This window comes from Ricinus communis, chromosome 5 (assembly GCF_019578655.1).
Source record: "Ricinus communis isolate WT05 ecotype wild-type chromosome 5, ASM1957865v1, whole genome shotgun sequence".
In the NCBI taxonomy this organism is placed as follows: domain Eukaryota; kingdom Viridiplantae; phylum Streptophyta; class Magnoliopsida; order Malpighiales; family Euphorbiaceae; genus Ricinus; species Ricinus communis.
The window spans coordinates 17,004,959-17,028,333 of NC_063260.1; the positions used below are offsets into that span (position 1 = coordinate 17,004,959).

The 23,375-nt window shown below is 35.3% G+C and overlaps 1 protein-coding gene across 2 annotated transcripts in view; it reads left to right on the plus strand.

Moving 5' to 3' along the window:
• LOC8261183 (protein SWEETIE) overlaps positions 1–21,068 on the plus strand; it is a 42,612-nt gene extending 21,544 nt beyond the window's left edge. Inside the window, exons 25-48 of one of the 2 annotated variants that reach the window (XM_015717746.3) lie at positions 692–848; positions 1,527–1,676; positions 2,138–2,187; positions 2,721–2,820; positions 2,909–2,965; positions 3,062–3,129; positions 3,517–3,610; positions 11,211–11,437; positions 12,014–12,155; positions 12,266–12,334; positions 12,952–13,008; positions 13,395–13,481; positions 13,573–13,701; positions 13,888–14,091; positions 14,191–14,646; positions 16,132–16,197; positions 16,827–16,924; positions 17,034–17,124; positions 17,279–17,423; positions 18,315–18,625; positions 18,716–18,850; positions 18,942–19,106; positions 19,188–19,313; positions 19,911–21,068. In XM_015717746.3, coding sequence (XP_015573232.2) covers positions 692–848; positions 1,527–1,676; positions 2,138–2,187; positions 2,721–2,820; positions 2,909–2,965; positions 3,062–3,129; positions 3,517–3,610; positions 11,211–11,437; positions 12,014–12,155; positions 12,266–12,334; positions 12,952–13,008; positions 13,395–13,481; positions 13,573–13,701; positions 13,888–14,091; positions 14,191–14,646; positions 16,132–16,197; positions 16,827–16,924; positions 17,034–17,124; positions 17,279–17,423; positions 18,315–18,625; positions 18,716–18,850; positions 18,942–19,106; positions 19,188–19,313; positions 19,911–20,795 — 4,069 coding nt within the window. In that variant the 3' untranslated portion in view covers positions 20,796–21,068. The remainder of the gene's footprint in view (positions 1–691; positions 849–1,526; positions 1,677–2,137; positions 2,188–2,720; positions 2,821–2,908; positions 2,966–3,061; positions 3,130–3,516; positions 3,611–11,210; positions 11,438–12,013; positions 12,156–12,265; positions 12,335–12,951; positions 13,009–13,394; positions 13,482–13,572; positions 13,702–13,887; positions 14,092–14,190; positions 14,647–16,131; positions 16,198–16,826; positions 16,925–17,033; positions 17,125–17,278; positions 17,424–18,314; positions 18,626–18,715; positions 18,851–18,941; positions 19,107–19,187; positions 19,314–19,910) is intronic. The other variant, XM_015717747.3, reaches the window with a different exon arrangement.
• Positions 21,069–23,375: the final 2,307 nt, after the last annotated feature.

Genomic DNA, 23,375 nt, shown 5'->3' on the forward strand with positions numbered 1-23,375 from the left:
ACTTCTGGGTATATAGTAATCTTTAGAAAGTTCTACACTTTGGAGGTCATGGAGAACCCAAAAAGGCTGACATCTTTTTGAAAACCCTTGTCTGTACAGATTCTCTTAAAAGTAGACTTTGATGACTGATCAACCAATCTACTTATTAGTAGTAATCACGGTTTCTGAACATCCTGTTCTTTATTGATTGTGTAATGCATGGAAGTAGATGTATCGTTGCAGTTTGGATAGAATCACTCTATTGGTTGATAATAAGGGTAGCTATTATAGTTCAAGTTAAAATGAGTTGAAAGTATAGATTATCTGTCTGGGCATCCTAAAGACTATTTGGAGGTTGAGTTAGTGCAATGGCTGTACACTGTCATTTGTACTCTGGATTCTTTGTGAATTTGTTTTCTTGTTAGAGAATCTTGTGTTAGTTTTAATTGCAGCATTTGATCAAACCATATATAACTACAATAATGATGAGAAGCTGGTAAAAGAATAGGGCCGGGTTTTTCATCACAATTTTATATTTTATAAATATTAAATTGGTTTTACAGCTGGGGAGCTGGAATAGAATGCCATTTAGTTATATTTCTGTTTTAGTTTTACATTTCACTGTAGTGCTCATTGAGTGTTCTATATCCACCTCAGAATTTCACTGCATCTTTATGCTCAGTTTCTTACTATATTTATCCCTGACCTCCAGTGCAGGAGGAATGGCATTGTCTAGCTTAGTGCCTTCAACTGTGAGCTCAATATCATCACTGGCTAAAAGTACAATCACTAGTTTACAGATCTGGTCTTTGCATGGACTTCTTCTAACCATTGAAGCTGCTGGTTTCTCATATGTATCTCATGTTCAGGTAATTGTAGGTGTCTCAATTGTATTGTCCAAAATTCTTGTCTGGTTACTATTGGACTATGTCATATCTGTATTACCATCCTGGTGGACCAAACCTATGTTGGTTACTTGAGGATTGGTGCCTGTGTTGAGGTCCTTCTGGTGCAATTCCTTTGCATAAAGAGGGTCTAGGACGATACTGTAAAGGGTGGGATTGAATTATTTTTCCTCTTTTTCTTTGGATGTTTTCATGTATGGAACACGTATTAATTTAAAAGTCTGCTTTTGAGGTGTTTTGAGCATCAAAAAAGTTACTCAACCTGCATCTGAGAACTAATCATCTTATTGTTTACTCCTAGATGATTTTGCTTTAGGGAATCTTTTAACGGTAGATGACAATCACAGAGAGTTGATTGAGTTTCTTGGTCTCTCTTCAATCTTGGTTTATCTTTCTGGTGTACTTACTGCTGCTGCTGTTCTATATCTGCAAAGAACATGTTCCACACTTTCATAAATTGTATACAAAGCATCGTAACATATATATAATGCTTGGTGTAGTTTCCTATGTTTGCAGGATATTTGCTTTTCTGTCACATTTCATGTTTGTGTTCGCATACTTCTTATTTTTCATTGATCTTTCAACATTACATTCTTTCCCTTATTCTTTTCTTTCTTTATTGTATTTTTCTTTTATATGCAGGCAACACTTGGCCTTGCGATGGACATCCTTTTGTCTGAAGAGAATGGATTGGTTGACCTTCAACAAGGAGTCGGTTGTCTAATAAATGCTATTGTTGCAGTACTTGGTCCTGAACTTGCCCCCGGCAGCATTTTCTTTTCACGTTGCAAGGTAATTCTTACAATGTTTGATTTCTGGTCTAGTCGGTGTTTAAGACTTCTGCTTCTGAGAAACTTGATAACCATCAGTGTCTCTGTAGCTGATTTGTAGCAATTTGGAATATAAACATTTTGCATTTCAAAGTGCAAATAACCATCAATAGTGAATAGAACAATCTCAGTCCGAAAAATCTTTGATGTTTTATTATTAATTTTAATTTGGAGTTTGAATATCTTTTATAGGATTGGAATACTTAAACAATACTTTTAATTATGAGATGATGTGATAATAGATATTTTGCATATGATTTATTATACACGTTCCTTAATGTTTCACGTGCTCGAGCAACCTATGCTCCGCATAAACTAGTATATGATATATTTGATGAGAAGTACTCGTTTTAGTGTATGGATTATGTTGCCTTTCTTCTCAAATTCTGGTTTTGTAATTCATATAATGTATTCTTTATCCAGTCTGTTATTGCAGAGATAAGATCCTGGCAAGAAACAGCTACATTGCTCGAGTAAGTCTGCAAATTACTCTTTCTTTTTCCCCCTTTTGTTCATATTTTATGATACTCCGTAATTTAGAGGCATTGCAGTTTTCTTTACCCCTCTAGATGATATGAAATAAAATAAACTAATAAGATATGGCTTAACCACTAAAAGATCCAAGGCGCACAAGAGAATCGCTTGGGAAAGAAGGGCTTCTTGAATGCCAGAGGGAGCTGCTATAGAATCAGCCCTCACTCTCTTCATTTCCTCCTTTTCTAGTTAGCGCGTAGTGGGAATAGCCCTTCATCGACACTTTATTAAACTTTACTATCATGGTTTATTCTTTGAACATGGTAAAGTTTAGCCTATAATTAAGTTGAGTGCCAGCTGTGATTTCAACTCTAATTGAAGTATAGTATAATTGATTAGATCTGGAGAATAAGTGAATAACCATCATTGTAAATTAGTATGGTTTGAACAATCCGAGAGATTAGCCTAAAATTTTATTTTTTGGTTCCTTTAGCTCTTAGGAGTTTTTAACTAATACTGATCAATTTGGTAGGAGTGTCCGTTTTACTCAACAACTTGTTCTCTTTGCCCCACATGCTGTTTCTGTGCATTCTCATGTGCAAACTCTTCTCTCCACTCTGTCCTCAAGACAGGTTTTGTTCCTTTATCATAAAATCTTTTCCTGATATATTGATATGTTATCTCTGCTCTGCTAATAAAATTTAGTGTCTTTGAGAGCAGCCAACTTTACGGCATCTTGCCGTGTCCACCCTACGACATCTTATTGAGAAGGATCCAGTAAGTAATTAGGGCATAGTGCCTTTTATATCTCTTTCGCATCTTTCAACCAACCTTATCCTTTTCAGATGCTTGTGCTAATATTATTTGTGACAGGTTTCCATCATCGATGAGCAAATAGAAGATAAGTTGTTTCACATGTTAGATGAGGAAACTGATTCTGAGTAAGTTGCCATCTCGTTGTCCATACACTTTCTATGTGCTTGACACAGTCACAGTTTCTTTTCCCTACATTTTGTTATTCATCAATATCTTGCTTGAGTTAGCTGAATTTGATAGGAAATCAATCAATAAAAAAGAAAAAGGAAATCTGAGTGTCAAAGTCAGTTTAATGAGATTATGATTATCATATGGTCTAATCATGAATGCTCAGTCATTTTCTTTTAAAAAGTATAATTCTCAAATAGAATGGATCAAATCTCACCCTAACTGCTGCAGGTCTTTGGCATTACTTAGTACACTGGGTAACATATTATATCTGGATAGAGAGGATTTGTTTTGATATTCTGTTCTTGTCATTGTGAGGTTTTGAATTGCTTTCATTCTTGTAGGATTGGTAATCTGGTACGTGCGACTATTATACGATTGCTACTTGCATCATGCCCTTCACGTCCATCTCACTGGATATTGATATGCCGTAAAATGGTAAGCTCTTCACTCCAATAAAATTGTCATGTCTCTTGTGCTGGTAAAAAATTACACCAAAGAACATAGTTGCCAAATCACAGCCAATCTGAAATGTTACTTTTAAAACAATAAATATGGATTTAGGTCTTACCATGATTGAGTTTTCTAAATTGTAACTGCCTGTTATGAGTGAAAGGGATGGGGCACGTCTGACCATTACCGAGGCTTTTGCTTCTGTTCAATACATAATGACTGAAGCTAACTTTATGTTTGTCCAAGTTGATCCTGATTCGACATTGAAATAGAATTATATTAAATTTTAGTTTATATTAATTCTTTATTAATTCTTCTTATTATTTTTATATTTATTCTTATTATATTAAAATTTTAAATTAATTATTGCAATATTAATTATAATTATTACAATATTTATAATATTTATAATATTAATTATTAAATAAATAAATAAATTAATTCAATTGTAAATTAAAATAATTCAACTTTAAATTAAAAAATGTAAAAAATAACTTATCACTTTTTCTTTTGGGAGAATATGACTTCGCAATCTTTTTTCGGAACTAGAGATTCATTTCTCACAAGCTTTCTGGTATTTATTATTCCTGCAAACACACAATTTGAGGAAAGAATTTCTTGTGTTATTATTAAATATAATTAGCATGCATATGTACACAAGTACAAGTCCTATTCTAGGAAGGAAACCTATACAAAGGACACCTAATTAGAATTTAATTAATCCCTTAAAATCAAGCTATACACAATTGTACATACTTTCGTATATCAATATACTGGCTGTAATACTCCCCCTCAAGCTGGAGCATAGACATTGGTTGTACCTAGCTTGTTACAAGGATAATCAATCCGAACCTGAGTTAGAGCTTTCATGAAAATATCTCCTAGTTGTTATGGTACCGTGTTAAAGATCGAGTTATGGGTTTGTGAACTTGGGGATCAAAATGTGGATTAGTGTTTGGTTTGCTCTTTTGAGAATTTTTGCCCTTGTGACCTATTTTGTGAATTAACTGAATTTGGGCTCATTCAGAGATAACCCAACGATCTCATTAACAACAAATAATAATTGACTGAAAAACACTCTTATTTATTCCATATATCTCAAGGTATTTATACAAGATACCTAGACCTATTTAAGGTAAGTCAACTATACATGAAAAATACAGGAAATAATTACAGGAATATTACAGCTATAATTCCTAAATAAGTATATAGCTATATATGCTAAGTCTCCCCCTCAAATTGGTTCATAGATATCACACATGCCCAACTTGGATAATGATGCATAAAATGAGCCACTAGTAACAGCTGAGTCATCATGTCGGCCAGCTGATCTGCACTTTTAATGTAAGGAACCTCTATCATACCAGAATCTAGGTTATCTTTAATATAATTCCTGTCATGTTCAATGTGCTTAGTTCGATCATGTTGAACCGGATTGTTAGCTATCTCAATAGTTGCAGTGTTATCATAATAAAGTACTATAGGTTTCTTTGGACTAAACACGAGTTCTTTTAAGAGAATTTTTAACCAAGCAAGCTCTGTGGTTGCGTGATGAAGAGCCCGGTATTCAGCTTCTGCATTAGACAATGACACCACATTCTGTTTCTTACTCCTTCATGTCACCAGATTACCTCCAACGAATGACACATAGCCTGAAGCAGACTTTCTATCTAATTTAGAGCTAGCAAAGTCAGAGTCTGTGTAACGCATAATATCCAAATGCCCATGTTTGGAGAACATAATACCTTTACCTGGAGAGGACTTCAGATAAGCCAAAATACAATTCACTGCGTTCATGTGTCGATCACTTGGATTGTGTATAAATTGACTGACAACACTAACTGCATATGATAAATCAAGCCTAGTGTGGGTTAGATAAATCAACTTCCCCACTAGTCTCTGATATCTCTCCTTGTTAGTCAGAACCTGATCAGGATAGATAGATAGACCATGATTCACCTCAATGGGAGTATTTACAGGTTCACAGGCAGAATTACCATTTTCAGCTAAGAGATCTAAAATATACTTCTGTTGGGACAGGAAAGTCCTTGCTTGGACCGAGATACTTCAACACCTAAGAAGTATTTTAGAACCCCCAAGTCCTTCATCTCAAATTCCTTGGCCAAGTAGTTTCGAAGTTTCTCTATCTCACTAGCATTACTACCCGTAATAATCATGTCATCGGCATAAACAGTAAGCAAGGGTAATATCATCGTGCTCCCTCTTATTAAACAGAGTATGATCTGCCAAAGCTTGCTTAAAATCATACTCCTTCATCGAGTAGCTCAACTTGCCAAACTATGCCCTTGGCGATTGTTTCAACCCGTAAAATGTCTTTTCAGCTTGCATACCTTACCTTCTCCTAGTGTAAATCCTGGAGAAGGATCCATATATACCTCTATCAAATCACCATGGAGAAAAACATTTTTTACATTAAACTGGCGTAATGACCAGTCTAGATTGACTGCAAGAGATAGAATGACTCGAACGGTGTTCATCTTAGTCACAGGAGCAAAAGTCTCTTGATAGTCAATCCTATAGGTTTGAGTGTAACCTTTGGCCACCAGTCTAGCCTTGTACCTTTCAACTGTCCCATCTGATCTGTATTTCACTGTAAACACCCACTTGCATCCTACTGTCTTCCTTTCCTGTGGCAACTCAACCATCTCCCAAGTAGAATTCTTTTGGAAAGCCTTCATTTCCTCTTCCATAGGTTGTTCCACTTAGGATCTCCAAGGGCTTCCTGAAAATGACTAGGAATAGACACAGAAGACAACTGTAGAGCAAAAGCTAAATGAGCCTTAGACAAACGATGATAAGAGATAAAATCAGAAATAGGATAAGTGACATTAAAAGCTGACTTGGAAAAACCCAACCTATCAGGTTCTCTATGTTCATGAGGAGGATATCTCCTACCATGATCGTGATCCATAACTTTTAGATTCAAAATAACATTTTCTAATGTTACAGGACTAGAATCTTTCTCTAAAGTTGAAGTTGAGGGAACACATACCTCAGGGTTAATAGTAGAAGAGTCATCCGATGGCTTAGTAGTATCATCAAGAGGGACACTAGAGTCAGGAGGAGGCATAACAGTGGCATTCTGTTTTCTTCTTATATAACCTTTTTGAAATAACCTAGCTGGTCTTTCATCCTTTTTTCTCCTTAAATTCAGACTCAAACTCAACAGAACAAGTATCATCTAAAGATTCCTTATTCTCCACAATAGCTTAATTCTCCCCCTTACTCGACATCCACAACTTCTTCTCTTCTAACCATAACCGTTCCTCTTCCTTACTACTAACCTCCCCTTGAAGAGGAATCATAGATACTACATCCCCAGAAAAATAAGATACTTGTTCATAAAACTGAACATCCATGGAACCTATAGGAGGATGAAAACATTTATAGCCTTTTCGAGAATTAGAGTAACCAAGAGAAACACATTTAAGAGCACGTGGATCAAGTTTATCCCTATATATAGAGTGTACATGTACATAACATACACAACCAAAAACCTTAGGACAAATATTTAGAGCAGAAGGAATAGAGTGAAATTGTGACAACATCTTTAAAGGGGTTTGAAAATTAATGATACGAGCAGGCATTCGATTAATAAGAAAGACAGCGATTTCAAAAACGCTAGGAACATGCATAGTAAAGCTTAAAGTCCGAGCAACCTCAAGGATATGATGATTCTTACGCTCTGCTACACCGTTTTGTTGTGGTGTGTAGGCACAAGTTGTTTGGTGGAGGATGCCATGTTCTAGGAAGAAATTGGTAAGAGACTGATTTACAAACTCACGACCATTGTCAGAATGAAAAAGTTGGACCTGAGTATGAAACTGTGTGACAATCATTTTGTAAAATTGAGGGATCACTTGTATAACATCACGTTTAAATTTCATCAAATATACTCAGCTCACTCTAGTGCAGTTATCAATAAAGGACACAAAGTATTTATGGCCTGAAGCAGATGGAGTAAACAAAGGACCCCACATATCAGTATAAACACATGAAAAAGGAATAGAACTCTTATTGAAACTGGTTTGGAAAGGAACATGGTGGTTTTTAGCATAAATGCATTGTTCACATCTTAAACTAGAGATAGCCACATTGTGAAACAATTTAGGAAATAAACGCTCTAAATAAGAAAAAGATGGATGCCCTAAACGACAATGCCATAAAAGAATCTTTTTTCTATCAAACGACTCTCTCTACTTGAAAGCCATGGCTAGGTTTAGATTTAAATTCCGTAGCCCCCTCTAAGTAATAAAGACTCCTCTTTCCTTATCAATGCCAATCGTCATCTTCGTACGTTTGTCCTGAAAGACACAATGAGTAGAATCAAATATTGCAGAACAATTAAGACTTTTGGTAATCTTACTAATGGAAAGAAGATTATTAGAAAGATCAGGGGCAAGTAAGACAGATGACATTGAGAATGTAGGAGAAATTGAGACATTTCCAACTCCTGTAATTGGCATAGAAGTCCCATTAGCAACCTGTACAGACTTAACATGTGAAGACATTAGAGAGGCAAGTATGGAAGAATTACTAGTCATATGGTCAGTAGCCCCTGATCAATAACTCAAGTGTTAGAAGCAGTAGAAATATATGTCAAACTAGAATTACCTTGTTGAGGAGACACTTGAGAGACATGAGAAGCAGAAGGTGGAGAAGTGTCAGTAACAACAATCTGAGCAGATTTCTTATTTTTCTTCTCAGCTTGTTGAAGTTTATACTACTCTGGATAGCCATGCTTCTTCCAACAAACATCTACTGTTGCAATGAGTGCAAAAGTGAGAATTGGAAGCAGTAGAATTCACAGGAATAGGAGTCAACTGAGAGGTGCTCTTTTGGATCGTTAGAGCTGAAGCCTCAGAATGATTTTCTATTCCATGGTGACTTGTCTCTGCACTTCACGATGAACTAAAGAGTAGGCTTCTTCCAAGCTTGGTAAAGGGGAGGTAGCCAGAACACGACTACTAACTTGATCCAAATTGTGATCAAGACCTGCAAGAAACATATAGATGCCATCCTCTGCAATACGCTTCCTTTGTTTCTCAATATCAGCGGCACATGTCATGTCATTGGGCCTACGATAATCAAGCTCCATGAAAATTGAATTTAACTCATTGTAATATTCTGGGAGAGGTCGACCACCCTAGCGCAATTGAAATGACCTCTTCATTAGTTCATATACTTGGGAAGAGTCAGAAACATCAAGATAGCTTCTTTTAATGCATCCCAAACTTCTTTAGATGTCCCACACTGAACAAAGTGTGACATCAGATTATCTGTCATGGAATTAATAAGCCAAGACTTGACAAGGGCATCTTCAGCTTCCTATTCATCATAGCACGGATCATCTTCTGTAGGTGCAGCCTTTCTTCCAGTAATATAATCCTTCTTCTTCCTGCCAGCAATATGCATCTCTAAAATCTTTGACCAAACACGATAATTAGAATCATCCAATTTAATATGGATTGGAGAAGAGGTCTCATGAATGGTCACCGTCGAGAGTCTCTTGCTATCAGCAATCTCTTTGTTGTTAGTTTTAGTAGACATTGATTGAAATTAGATGATAACCAGAGTATGGGGTTAGGCTGGAATTGGAGATAGGCAAGAAGCACAAATGAAAAAAAAAATTGCAGCTAGATGACGGCTGGGGTTTGAACAAAAGAAGGTAGCTGAAAATTTTTCTTTTGCTCTGATACCAAAATAACAATTGACTGAAAAACACCCTTATTTATTCCATATATCTCAAGGTATTTATACAAGATATCTAGATCTATTTAAGGTAAGTCAACTATACATGAAAGTACAGGAAATAATTACAGGAATATTAAGTATACAACTATATATGCTAAGTACAACACCAGAGTTTTGGAAGTTCAACTTGTTTTGTTTTCATTCAACAAACTTGATTATAATACATTACAAAGATAACTTCCCTACAGCAGAAACTTCCTACTAAGATAACTGCTATTTCTAATAGTAACTGCTTCCTATGTTTATATATTACATGGAAGTTACAAAGAAAAGAAATTACATTAAATAGAAATTAACTAAACAAACTACTACATAGAACTTAACTAAAACAAACTATTGCTATCTTCAATTCTTTGAATCACCAGCTGCTGCCAGTATTTCCTTCTTAGATATTGCCAACACTTTCTTTTTCTTCTCACCATGAGTGAAACAACTGTAAACCAGTCCTTGAAATGTGCTTGGAGTGAGCTTGACTATAATTGTTGTTCTCTAGTTTTCATATACCCTGTGGAAATCAGTTCTTGCTGGATTGTTTTTTGTGGACAAAATGACAGTCAATTTTAATGTGTTTCATTTGTTCATGGAACACGAGATCAGATGCAATATGAAGAGCAACTTGGTTATCACATTATAATTTTGCTAGAATCGAAGTTTCAAGACCAACTTCAGTTAAAGCTGATATATCCATATTGTTTCACACAAACTGTGTCATAGCTCTATATTCTAATTCTGCACTAGAACATGATACAACTAGTGGCTTTTTTCTCTTCTAAGAGAGCAAATTTCCTGCAACAAAGATATCCTGATGTGGATCTTCTATCCACCTTGGAACCTGCACAATCTGCATCCGAGAAACATTTAGTATGAGTGGCCATGATTTGTAGACAAAATACCATGTCCAGGTGCTCCTTGCAAGTAACACAATCTGTTCCAAAGCTGCCCGATAATTAAACTGTTGGAGCTGACATAAATCGACTCACAACACTAACAAAGTATGCAATATTTGGACGAGCTATCGTCATATATTTTAATTTCCCAACCAACCTCTTGTATTTCTCAGATCACCATCTTTTTCAAGTAGCACTTTAGGAATCATTGGAGTACTAGATGGCTTTGCTCTCAATTTTCCTATCTTAGTTAACAAGTTGAACACATATTTTCTCTGAGATGGAAAGATACCTTTTCTACGCCTTGTGACTTGAACACCTAAGAAATACTTTAGCATCCCTAAGTCTTTCGTGTGAATAAAGGACTTAAGAGGAGATTCCTATAGCATCACTCCCAATAATGATAATGTCTTCCACATAAACTACTTACAGAATGATGCTGGGTTTAGACTGTTTGTACAAAGTGATCAGTTTTGCTTTTCTACATTCCAAAGCTTTCAATTGCATGACTAAAATTTCCAAACCAAGCATGAGGTCTTTGTTTCAAAGCCATACAAAGATTTCGAAGCTGGCAAACTTTCCATACTCTTCCTGAGCAACAAACTCGGGAGGTTGGTCCATGAATACTACTTCTTGAAAATCTCCATGAAGAAATGTATTCTTGATATCTAACTGATACAAAGGCCAATTATAAGTGGCTGCCACAAAAATCAATAACCTGACAGAAATTAACTTAGCAACAGGAGAAGTGTCAAAATAAATGCTAAATTAAAATGGTTTTAGTCTAGGACGTCCAAATCTGAACCATTTAATTATATTTTTTTTTTTCATTAAGAGATGATGTTGAAAAGTCAAGCCATCAAGGAAATATTTTTATCATGGCAGTGCAAGCTATTTGAATGAATTCTTTAAACCTTGTCCAGGTTCTTGCTATGTCAGCAAGACATGATGCTGAAGCCAGCAATGACAGGGCAAATGATCGTCTTAACGGTTCAGAAAATGACTCCAGCTTGGGCTTTGGAGAAGATGATGAGAATATGGTCTCTGGGTCTAAGGGCATATCATTGCCAGGTTATGCACGTGAAGCTTCCAATATTAATCCTAGTAGGAATAAGCACCTCAGATACCGAACAAGAGTTTTTGCTGCTGAGTATGCCCTGTACTTTTTTTAATATGTTTTCCATTGTTTACATCTCTTTCTCTCTTTACATTACGCTCGACTTCTTGCCAATTCATTGGTTGTAGATGCTAAAATGGCTACTGTAGTTGGTCATTGTGTAAACTTTTATGATTACGTATCATAGAATGTAGAGTTGAATTTCTGATTGATTTGAACCTCCAAAAACAAGACCTGATTCTCATACTTGATATGATGATATTTTTGTCAAGTTATTGATAATGCACATATACATTCTAGATGCAATGCTATATGATGGTGGAAACAAGCGAATAATTCAGGAAAAAGTACATTAATCATGATGTTCTGTAATGGCATGGGAATCTTATCCTGACAAAGTTTGTTAGTTAAACTGGTAAATGATTTGAATTTAAATAATGAAAGGCTGTTGTGCAACTGACACTATGTGTAACCTGAGTGCTTGTTTGAACTTGATTACTTATCTATTCTTTTCAAACCATTAGTCAGTAATTCAATCTAGATGCACCTTAAATTCATTTTTATTTATCATCCAAAATTGAACTAATAATTATTTTGGAATATATATAGGTGTTTGAGTCATCTACCTACAGCTGTGGGAAATAATGCAGCTCATTTTGACCTGTCCTTGGCAAGGAAAAGAGTGGCTGGACAGAGCTCTGGAGACTGGCTGGTCCTCCATGTACAAGAGTTGATTTCATTGGCTTATCAGGTTCTGGACTTGCAATATATATTGGGCTGTAATCTTAGTTCAAACAAATGCCAAAGTTCTTATGTGTAGATTAGAATTAATATCTTTTTACTTTTCCTACATAATCGTAGATAAGTACAATTCAGTTTGAGAATATGCGGCCAATTGGCGTGGGACTTCTTAGTACCATTGTGGATAAGGTAAATATCCGTGGGAAAATCTGTTGCACCGAAGCTTGTAGTTTATTTATTTATATTTTGTATCTGTCCATAGAAATATAGCTTCTTGAGTTTTCTGTTGTCTTATTTCAGAGGCTTTTAGAACTTCAAAAACAAATTATTACAACAGTTTAGTTCTATCTGTTTTATTTTACCTCAGCAAGCCTGTCTTCAAGGAAGAGCAGTCCATGAGAACGGAGTCTCAATTTTTTCGAACTATCATTCAGTCTCGTTAATAAAATTGGTTAATTGAAAGTCCAATTTGTTTTATTCGCATGTGTAGGAGATAATAGTGGATCTTTTTTTGTTACATTGCTTGGTTCTGAGAGGTTTGATGTTTGCTTCCATCTCTTTCTTGTGTCCATGGTGTTTGCGTACTATTATATATGGACAAGCTGGTGTTCAGGGAAAGTTGCAGGGAAGGAAAATATATATTCAGCTAAAGCATGCTGCCTTAAGTGTTGCTTTGCTATAATTTTTACCTGGGCATTGCTTCGTTGGTCCTGGCATTTTGATGCAAGTCTATTGGTGCAGACTCTCTCTTTCACATCACTGTTAATTTTTTCCTTTTTTTTTTGTGTCTTCTTTTCTGAATACAGTTTGAAACAATACCTGATCCAGAGCTTCCAGGACACCTTCTGCTGGAACAGTTTCAGGTATGTTGATGGCCTAGTCATCATATCTGGTCAAGCATTCACTTACTTGCTTATCTATCCATACTGTGCCAATTGGGGGAATATCTCGAAACTATTATTCCTTGCATTAATAGCTATATTAAACATATTATAGAAAATGAGTGGAAGATTGTTTAACATAATTGTTCTCTTGTATTGAAAATTTCATTAAAGAAGGCGTTTTTACAATATCAGAACTGAACAATGATAAGTTGTTTATTGGTTCTTTTTTTTACCTCCTATTAAGATCAAATATATTCAAATGGAGGGATGCTCATATATGCATGCATACACATGTGATTATCTGATATAGATGGTTCATGAATTTGTTAACATATCTTGAGGAATTTATGTTTCTTTGATACTAGGCCCAACTTATATCTGCTGTCCGGACTGCACTAGATGCATCCTCTGGCCCTATTCTTCTGGAGGCAGGGTTACAGTTGGCAACTAAGGTTTGGAGTTCATATATATGTTTGTTGTTCTTTCATCAGTTCGCAATATATGCTGTTAAGAGATGTAGATGAAAGGACTATTGTTTTGTAGATAATGTTAAGCGGAATACTTGGTGGTGATCAAGCTGCAGTCAAACGCATATTTTCATTAATTTCTCGTCCACTAAATGAGTTCAAGGATGTTTATTATCCTTCTTTTGCAGAATGGGTCTCTTGCAAGGTATCTTCTTCTCTGAGTGGGTTTCTGGGGCAGGTAGAAGTTGGTTGACTGGAAATGTTGGGGAGTGCTATAATTGCAATTAACTCATAACTTAAGATAGCATAACAGCTGTTTACATCTCTTTCATTCTAAAATTAGTTCTTTTGTTAGGAAATGACTTTTACTAAATTTTTGAATATGGAATAGATCAAGATAAGACTTCTGGCTGCTCATGCCTCTCTCAAATGTTACACATTTGCATTACTGAGGAGACATCATAGTGGGGTTCCAGATGAGTCTCTGTCATTATTACCATTGTTCTCAAAGAGTTCAAGTATTCTGGGGAAGTACTGGATTGGTGTTCTGAAGGACTACAGTTACATCTGCTTGTGCTTGAATCTCAAGAAAAATGTAAGTGAAACTAATTTGAAATCCATTAGAATTTTCCTTTATTGATTTTATTTTGGCACAGTAAGAAACTTAATGGATGATGTTTCTCTCATTCTACAGTGGAAACCATTCCTTGACGGAATTCAGTCACCTCTAGTTTCAGGAAACTTGCTTTCTAGTTTAGAAGAAGCTTGGCCAGTAATTTTACAAGCTCTTGCATTGGATGCAATTCCTTCGAATGGGGATGGGAGTCCTAGGACAGCTGTTGAGAATATATTGAGAAATAATTTAATATCTGGTTATAGCATGGTCGAATTGGACTTGGAAGAATATCAATTTCTATGGGGCTTTGCTCTGCTTGTTCTATTCCAGCAGCAACATCCGAAGATTACTAGACAAATAATTCCGCTGAGCAGTGCTAAAAGTCGATATGGGGGAGATTTGCCAACTGAAGAAACAAATCCCACAGCATTGAAGTTATATGAGATTGTGCTGCCTGTTTTCCAGTTTCTATTATCAGAAAGATTTTTCGCTGCTCACTTTCTTACTGCAGAGATTTGCCAAGAGTTGTTGCAGGTATCGTTGATCTATCTCTGTCCCTTCGGTTCTTGTAGCCTGTGTGAAGCTTTATTTGCTTCATTCATTAGATACAATATATGTCTTGTTTCTTTGCTTATTAGGAAGAATTTGTGGTCGTTCACTTGGCCCTAATAGTACAGAACACAAAACAAAATGTTAATTACAAAGCATAAAGAGGATATATTCTATGATTCTAATGCAAATATTCTGTTGATGATGCATCTGGAATTGTGAAATTTAATTTTCTACCTTGAGCTTGGGGGAAACAAACTGCCTTTCCCTAAGGATTCTTTAAGATAGAAATAGGAGGTGAAGTAACTTGTCAAACAAAAGGTTAGGGTTAGTTTGGTATTAACTTTTGTTTCTTGTTTTTTATTTATAGAAAACTAAGAAATGTTTAATGCTTTTTAGTTGTTTTCTTAAAATAGTTTTCTTTTTTAAATTTAATTTTACATAAAAATGTAATGAGAGAAAAAAGAGTAAAAAAAAGATAAGTTGTGGGGAGTGTGAATAGTGGAGAACAAATAGGAATGAAAAATGTGAAGAGAAAAAATAGGAAAAAAGACCAAAATTTAGTGGTTTTTTGAAAATAGATTTTGTTTTCTAAATACTGTAAAAAGTTTTGAAAAGGGAAAACAAAAATAATTTTAACAAACATTCTTTTTTATTTGAACAAATAAATAAAAAAACATGAAACAAAAACAATAACAAGCACCTCTGTAATTTTCTGAAATTTTTTTTAATTATTATTATCTTTATTCTCTTTGAAGAACATTTATTTTGAGAAATCTGTGATATTGAAAATGATACATGTTTTATAAATAGGTTTTCGTTTCTGCTTAGGATTATTCAAAAAGAAAATTTCGGGGTTGTTACTAAATTATCTGTATTGTTATCTTATATATAACCAGAATAAGAGAAAGGATATCAAAGTTTACTTAGTTCCTTCACATAAGTGAATGTTATTACCCATAACACTGTGCTAATCTATTCATGGAGTGTTTAGCTTTGTCCTACTTGAATATTCTTTAGAAGATATTACAATGAAGAAGCATAAACTGGATCAATTTTTCGGTGTTTGTTGAAGAAATAAACATTTTGTTGGCCATTTCTCTAGCTACTTTATCAAGCTTAAATGGTCTCTTCTGATTAATTAAGAATTAATTATCTAGACTTGTCTATTTAGGGGCATGCTATATAACTGTCATTAGGAAGGCTTCAGATTTCAGTTCACTTCTAGCTTAGGATTTTTGTTTGCATATCTAAAGATTATTTGCAACCTACTTTGATTGGATGCATAAAAAAGTAATTTGAGCTGACGTCCTTTATTCACTTTCTGTTTTTGACTCACTTTGTATCACCATCGCTAGCTCTGATTTTACCTGGACTGTGATGCTGAGATGATTGCCTTCTTTTGTCAATATTGGTGGCTATGATCTTTAAAGAACACTATTAAGCAGACATCATACTGAATCAATGCAGGTTTTATCATACTCCATTTACATGGATAATTCTTGGAATAGTCTTGCCATATCAGTACTATCCCAGGTAAGCTTTTTCTGAATCTGTCAAAATAATCTAAGTTTCTATTCTAAAATCTATGCAATAATTTTGTTCTGTGACAGCTCTGATTAAGTCAGAATTAATTAGAGCTTCACTCTGTTGAATCATGTCTTTTGTGATGGCAGTAGCAAACAATTGCATGTTTGACCCATCCCATTTGGAGTTCTTTTTCATGGGTTAGGGTTCAAACCTACCCATTGCCACACCTTTCATAGGATGTGTAACTACTGTAACATTTACCAAAATTATAGGGAATGATTATGTATTGTTTGTAACTGCTTAGAATATGTTGCTCTTATTAAATTGCATATACCTTTATATGTTTTGGTTATGGTAGTGACAGTTGCACTTTATAGTTGTATTGCATGTCACATTGTTCTTATACTGCGATATTATGAACCACTTAAACTTGCAAGAGCTAGTTCTTTGTGCCACTGTCCTTTATTAGCTCCATAGGCATTGTAAAAGGTACTGTTTCTCTAAAAGAATTTTTATCAATTTCGCAGCATAGATGCTTGGTGGTTGTTTGATGTCTATAGAGGTCTTGCATTATTATGACAGGTTACAACAAGGTTTGGACTATGGGCTGAATTCAATTCATTTATTTTGAACAGGTTGTGCAGAACTGCCCTGACGACTTTCTTGAAGCAGAAAATTTCGCTTATTTGGCTGTGGAACTTCTTTTGGCTTATATCTTCAATGTTTTACAGAGGTCACCTATTTTACCACTGATATGAGAAATTATTTTAATAAAAAACATGCATATGGATGTAATTAATAGACAACTGTTGGCTAATAGTTCTTTACTTTTTTGTTCTCAGCACTGAGGTATTAGATCACCCAAATCGGGAGGACTTGCTACCTCCTCTATTTATTACAGCAAAGACAATTGTAAAGCGTTTTGAGACAAAGGTTGGTTTGGGTGTCAGGTTCTCTTACCTCTTTTCTTTGTGGTGTTTCTGGTACACTATATTTGGTTTGAAGAATTCACAAATCAAGCGTCCTACATCCATATTATCTTTATTAACATCTTAAACTGCTGAGTGAAATATTTTCATGTCTTAAGATGCAGAAGAAATTGAAGTCTGTAGTGTTGATCTTTCTGTTAGTCAGTTACAAGTGCATCAGAGAAGCTTCCACTGAATTTTGCTTTTCAACAGTTCACGATTTTGTCAGGTCTACCAGCCCCTTGCTCAAGGGTTTGGTTGATGGTGAGTATTTGATACTTCAGTCTTACTCGCCACCCAATTTTGACTTGGTTACCCTTTGCTCTTTGATGTGACACAGCCCCTTGTGTTCTGCTAGTTGCCTTTTCTTTTTAAATCAATTGAAATGTATTCTTAACCCACAAGCAACATTATTTTGCACGATTTCAGATGCATAAAGTTTAGGTTGATAATTTAAATCTAAAGTTCTAGCCATCAGCATTGGTGTAAAGTGGAAAACCACTGGGCGGCAAAAGGGAAACTGTCTGCATGTCGGGGTGGGGTTGTTACATATCTTTCTTTTTTCCCCTTAACTACGTTTATGGATCATTAAGGCGCATTGGTACTATATGAGAACATAGACTTTAAGATTTCTTGTAATTCTTAGTTTTTTATTCATATACTTTGTGCCCTATTAGGAATGTAGAACTGATATATTGTATCATTCCCTTCACCTCTTAAAGTTGTGGTGTGAAAATTCTGCTGCTATTATGACAATAATAGAAAAACAAAAGAAAAGAGAAAAAGTAGGCTATTTCTCAGTAGGATGCCACAAAAGCCTAGGATGAAATTTGGAGATAGTCCTACATTGCACCCCTTATAATGGAAGTGTTAGCTTTTTGTGCACACATCCGCATCCTTGTGGTCGCGGGCTTATATGCACTCTCCCTTAATTTCTTAATAAAGAATTGACTGGATTCTTTTTCACAGAGTTGCACTTAATTGTCAACTACTATCATGGCTGCAGATAAATAGAATTCATGTGGAGACGAAAACATTCGAACAATATTCTCTCAAATGTTCCATTGTATTGTGTTAATCAGTAATAATTACCTAGTCTTTCAAGTTGAAGTGATACAGTGCTCCGTAGGAAGTTAGCTGATGTTTGTATTGTAGATTCCTCCATACATTGTGATGATGGCAGTCTCCATCTGAGAGCAACCATTGGAACTTGCATGAATTTGGTTGCTGATTTGACCGAGGACTGTCTGAAAGGCATTCATTTTCTGGAGAACAAAAGATCTGACTTGCGTAAATTACTGCAATTGAAGCTTGCTTTCTCTCTAGAACAAACAATATCATTGGCCAAGCTAGCTTGTCAAATTGAATGTTTTGGAGAAACCAAAAGCAGTAGTCCAATCTGTTATACAGTGTTCAAATGTTGCACCAGATACTTCCATACTGTACTGAGCGACTCTAATGTACAGGTAATTCGATCCACATATATATGTATCTAGGCATGGCCATTTATTGTTTACTAAGCACTGAAAGATTTCTGTAAATCTTGTTATTTATAGGTTCAAGCAATTGGATTGCAAGTGCTTAAAACTACACTACAGAGGAGCACCAACTTAGAAGACACTGTGTTTCCCATATTCTTTTGTGGAGAGCTTGTTACAGGCATCTTAGCCATGATACAGACACTGTTGAAGGTTTAATGTTAACTGCTTGTTAAAATTACAGAGTGCTTTTAAACTTTGATGTCGCTATCCTGATCAAGTCATTCTATGCTACTGGTGACAGAAACCTGTTAGTAAAGAATCAGTGGCCATTGCTGGTGAGGGCTTGAGATTCATAGCACTTCTACAGACACAATCAAAAGCTAGTGCATGCCAGAGAGGGTTTATGAATATTCTTCTTACTGCAATTATCATGGTCTTCTTGGCATCAGAGGATAATCCTTCTCAGGTTAATAATTGTTAATAACTCGATTAAAATAAACTTGGCCTTAAGCTTTTCCCCTTAAAACATTTACTTTTTAATTAACAGGAATTAAATGGTTTAAGAAGCACTGCTGTAAAGCTCGTTTCTCATCTTGCCCAAGTTTCTTCTTCAGCAGTTCACTTTAAGGATGTTTTGTTATCAATGCCTGTGATGCATAGGCAGCAACTTCAGGTGATTTCTTGGAATATTTATCTATATGTGTATACTTTATGCCATATTGTTTGTCCATCTATATAGAGCGAAAGAGAAGGTCTGCTAATACTACTTATGCTTTGTTGTATTTTGTTAGATAGGCACTGTTATTATCATAATATGTTTAATAGAGATCTTAATGATTTACGTTCTTCTTCACTTTTTTTCCTAAGCATATCTTAGTTTAGAAACCCCTTGAACCAGGCTAAACAACCTAGGCTGGGGGTGTGGCTTGTTTTGCAGGCGATTTTTTTCTATTTGAGGGCTGATATTTCTGACGTTCTGTGGTGTTGTTAGCTAGATGTATTCCACCCTTTCTTATGACACAGATTATTGATCAAAAGCTAGATCTACATACATCTGTCTATGGATGCTTTTCTCTTATTGTCTTTTAGGAGCTAGTCTTTTATTCTGTCTAGGAATTATCCTGGAAAATACTTAACAGAATTAGCTTCACCAAGACCCATTTTGTACCATTTTTCTTCTTGATTGGTGCCGCTGGTGTAGTTATCTTTTTTTCACTCGGTGCTTAACAGAGAACTTTTTCCATTTTGATCACGTGTTCTCTACTTTCAGGGTGTGATTCGTGCTTCGGTAGAACAAGATCACAGTGCAACATTGACAAAACCTTCATCTTCATTAGAAATTAAATTGCCAATTCCGAAAGATTCCCAACCATTGGTTGTCTCATCGTTGCCAGTAGAAGAGACTAAGGAGAGAAATTCCCACTTGTCAGAAGCTTCTGTTAACTCTGACAAGGACAGTTTGGATGAGGACCAAGATGATGAAGATGACTGGGATGCTTTCCAATCTTTTCCTGCCTCTACCAGTGTTGCTGAGAAAGATTCAGAAGTAAAGAGTGCTATGGATGAACCTGGACTAGTTGAAAAATCTGTTTCGGAAATCAAATCTGGAATAGAAAAAATTCAGGAGTTCTCTACATCACAGCACGTGACCAGAGAAGATGATATGATTGTGGCAGAGCATCAAGAAGCTGAAAAAATTTCTGGTAGTCCTGAAGACAAAGGCAAGATGGAAGCACACCATGATCAACATCAAAAAAGCAAAGAGGAAACAGTGCTAAGCCAAGAGGGTGAAGGGGGAGTAGCATCAACCCAAGGTAAGATGAAGATCTCATCCGATCTTGAGTCAGTTGGAGATGCAGAAGGATCGATAGTGAATTTCGGGGAGGATTTTGAACAGAGAAAGGGGAGTCTAGCTGAGGAGTATCATCAGGTATTATCAGATGATCTTGAGAGCAGGTCACTTGAAATAGTTGAAGGCCACGAGCATGCTCTGGATGACAGAAATGATGTCCCAGAAACTTTCAATCCTTTGCCTCCTCAAAGTCAATGGGAAGCAGAGAACGATGCCAACAGAGAGAAACATATTGCAGCAGATGATGCTACAAGAAAAATGGTGGATGGAAGTAAGAGCAACGACCAGGATCAAGAGAGGTGATATTTTGGAATCTTCGGAAGGCCGAGAAAAGGGCAAAATGGATGAAATAATGTCTGAATGATCAGCAATAGTAGTGACTTTGGAATTTGTAAAAGAAATAGGCTGACTTATGCAAACTGCAATCACTTGGATAGAAATTTGCATATTAATCATTGAGGAAATTCCACTACTGTCTTTTTTGAAAAATTATCTTTTATACGGTGATTTTTTCCTTTTCATTTATACTGTAGCTATATTTTATTTTTACTTTTATCTATTTTTATTTTCTTTTTACTCGACTTGTGCCTTTTTCTTCTTTTCATTCTTTTTTCATCTTTTATTTATTTTTTCTAAGTAAAACTACAACTCTATCTTAAATATAAAGCACGTGCAGGAGGTAGAGAGCCTTTATCTTTACCTTAGTTTGAAGTAAGGCTTGCACAATTACCAATGTGTGTATATTGCTAAAACTAATCCCTCTAGATGTACTGCCGCTTTTAGTAGCACTTGAGCCGCTTCTATTATGCCTATACATTTCTTTTATCATTTTTTTATTTAAATAGAGATATGAAACTTTGTTTGCAAAAAAAATGATAAAGGCTCACCATAGTCACCTATTAACAAAATAGAAACCACCATAGTGGAGAGACATATTAAGACATTTATATTTGAAAGGGTCTAAGTTCTCATAAAAAAATTACTTAGACATTTATATTTTCTATAAAAAAATAATTTTAAAATATTATCTTAAATTAGCTATAACTTTATACTAAAATATATAAAATTGATATTAAAAATTTAAAATATATACTAAAAGATATTTCAAATAATATTTACATACCAAATATTCTAAAATAATATGATATAAAATTAGCTATGTAGGGTTAGTGAGTGAAAATTTCAAGATAAGGCAAGTTTAACAATTCAGTTTGAGTTGCTCGGACGTCTATGCGCGCTTCAGTTGGAGTGCTTCGTCCTTAGGGTTTCAAATGATGGTCAAGGGAGTAACATTCATGAGTATGATTCTAAGGGCGCTATTCCCTCGCCTAAAGCCACATAATAGCTATGAATTGGTTAAGCTGGAACTATCAGGGAATGGGGTCTCACTGACATTCATACTCTCAAGAAACTCATTTTTGTGTGAAGGCCCCGTGTTGTTTTTCTGATGGAGACTAAAAATCAACAGAGGACTATGGAGAGATTAAGGATAAAGTTTAAGTATGATCAAGCCTTTTATATGGATCTTAAAGGTACAAGAGGAGGACCAACTTTATAGTGGCGAGAGGATGCCTTTATTCAGGTACTTGGTAGTTCTAGAAACTTCATTCATGCTTGTTGTGTTGATGACTAGAACAATTATTTGTTAGCACTTTTGTTTATGGTAGCTCAAATAGAAACTTAAGGGCTGAGGTTTTTGCAAAGTTGGCTACTTTAGAACCAAATGACTATTATGCTGGTTATGTATAGGGGACTTTTAATAGCATATCATTTCTTCATGAAAAATTTGGAGGAAATACTATAGATTTTGAAAGTGCGGAATAGACGTCCAAGGGGGTGAATTTGATTTCTCAAGATTTTTCAGTTAGATGCCTAATTTCTTAAGTAGGCATTTGTAGATTGATTTGACAAGATTTCTATTAGATGCTTGATGCAAATTGCACATATATCTAGCTACGTGTGCCCTAGCAGGTTCCTGACGTTACTCTGAATAAGCTCTTCTTCAGGTTAAGCCTTAGGTTATACCTTTCTACTCGTCCTAGGAACCTATCTAGAGGCTGAAAGTGCCCTTCCTTTGTTTCAGATTTGACCATCATGTCATCAACGTATACTTTAACTTCCTTATACATTATATCATGAAACAAGATAGTGGCTGCTCTCTGATAAATTTCTCTTGCATTCTTTAATAAAAAATGCATAACCTTGTAACAGTATGTGCCCTATTCGATGATGAATGTCTTCTTCAGCTTGTCCATGACTGCCATCACGATATGATTGTATCCAGAGAATCTGTCTATTAAAGAATACATTGAGCTTGAAGTCACACTATCGATTATCACATAGATACGAGGAAGGAGAAAATCATCATTAGGGCAAGCCTTATTCAGGTTCTGATAGTCTACACACATTCTAACTTTTCCATCCTTTTTTAGGACTGGGACTACATTTACCAACCATTTAAGGCAATCGACTATATCAAGGAAATTAGCTTTCACCTGCTTGACAACCTCCTCTTATATTTTTTTACTCATTCCGCCCTCAACTTTCTCATCTTCTGCTTGATAGGCTTGATATGCGGATAGGTTAGCATATGGTGCTCCACTATCTTTCTATTCAATCATGGCATATCGTCATATAACCAAGTACATTATGATTTTCTTTTTTTCTAATATTCTTTCAAATTCTCTCCTATTCTCAAAAGTTATATCATGAGTGATAGGAATCTTCTTAGGGTTTTCATTTGTGCCTAGATTAAATGAATCAATTTGAGCAAAATTAATATCAAATATGCACATGCCATGATCATTAAAATGCATACTACCATCAGAAAGGATATCATACAAGTAAGCAAAATTGGAGTTCATAATATTGATTGCAGAAGCA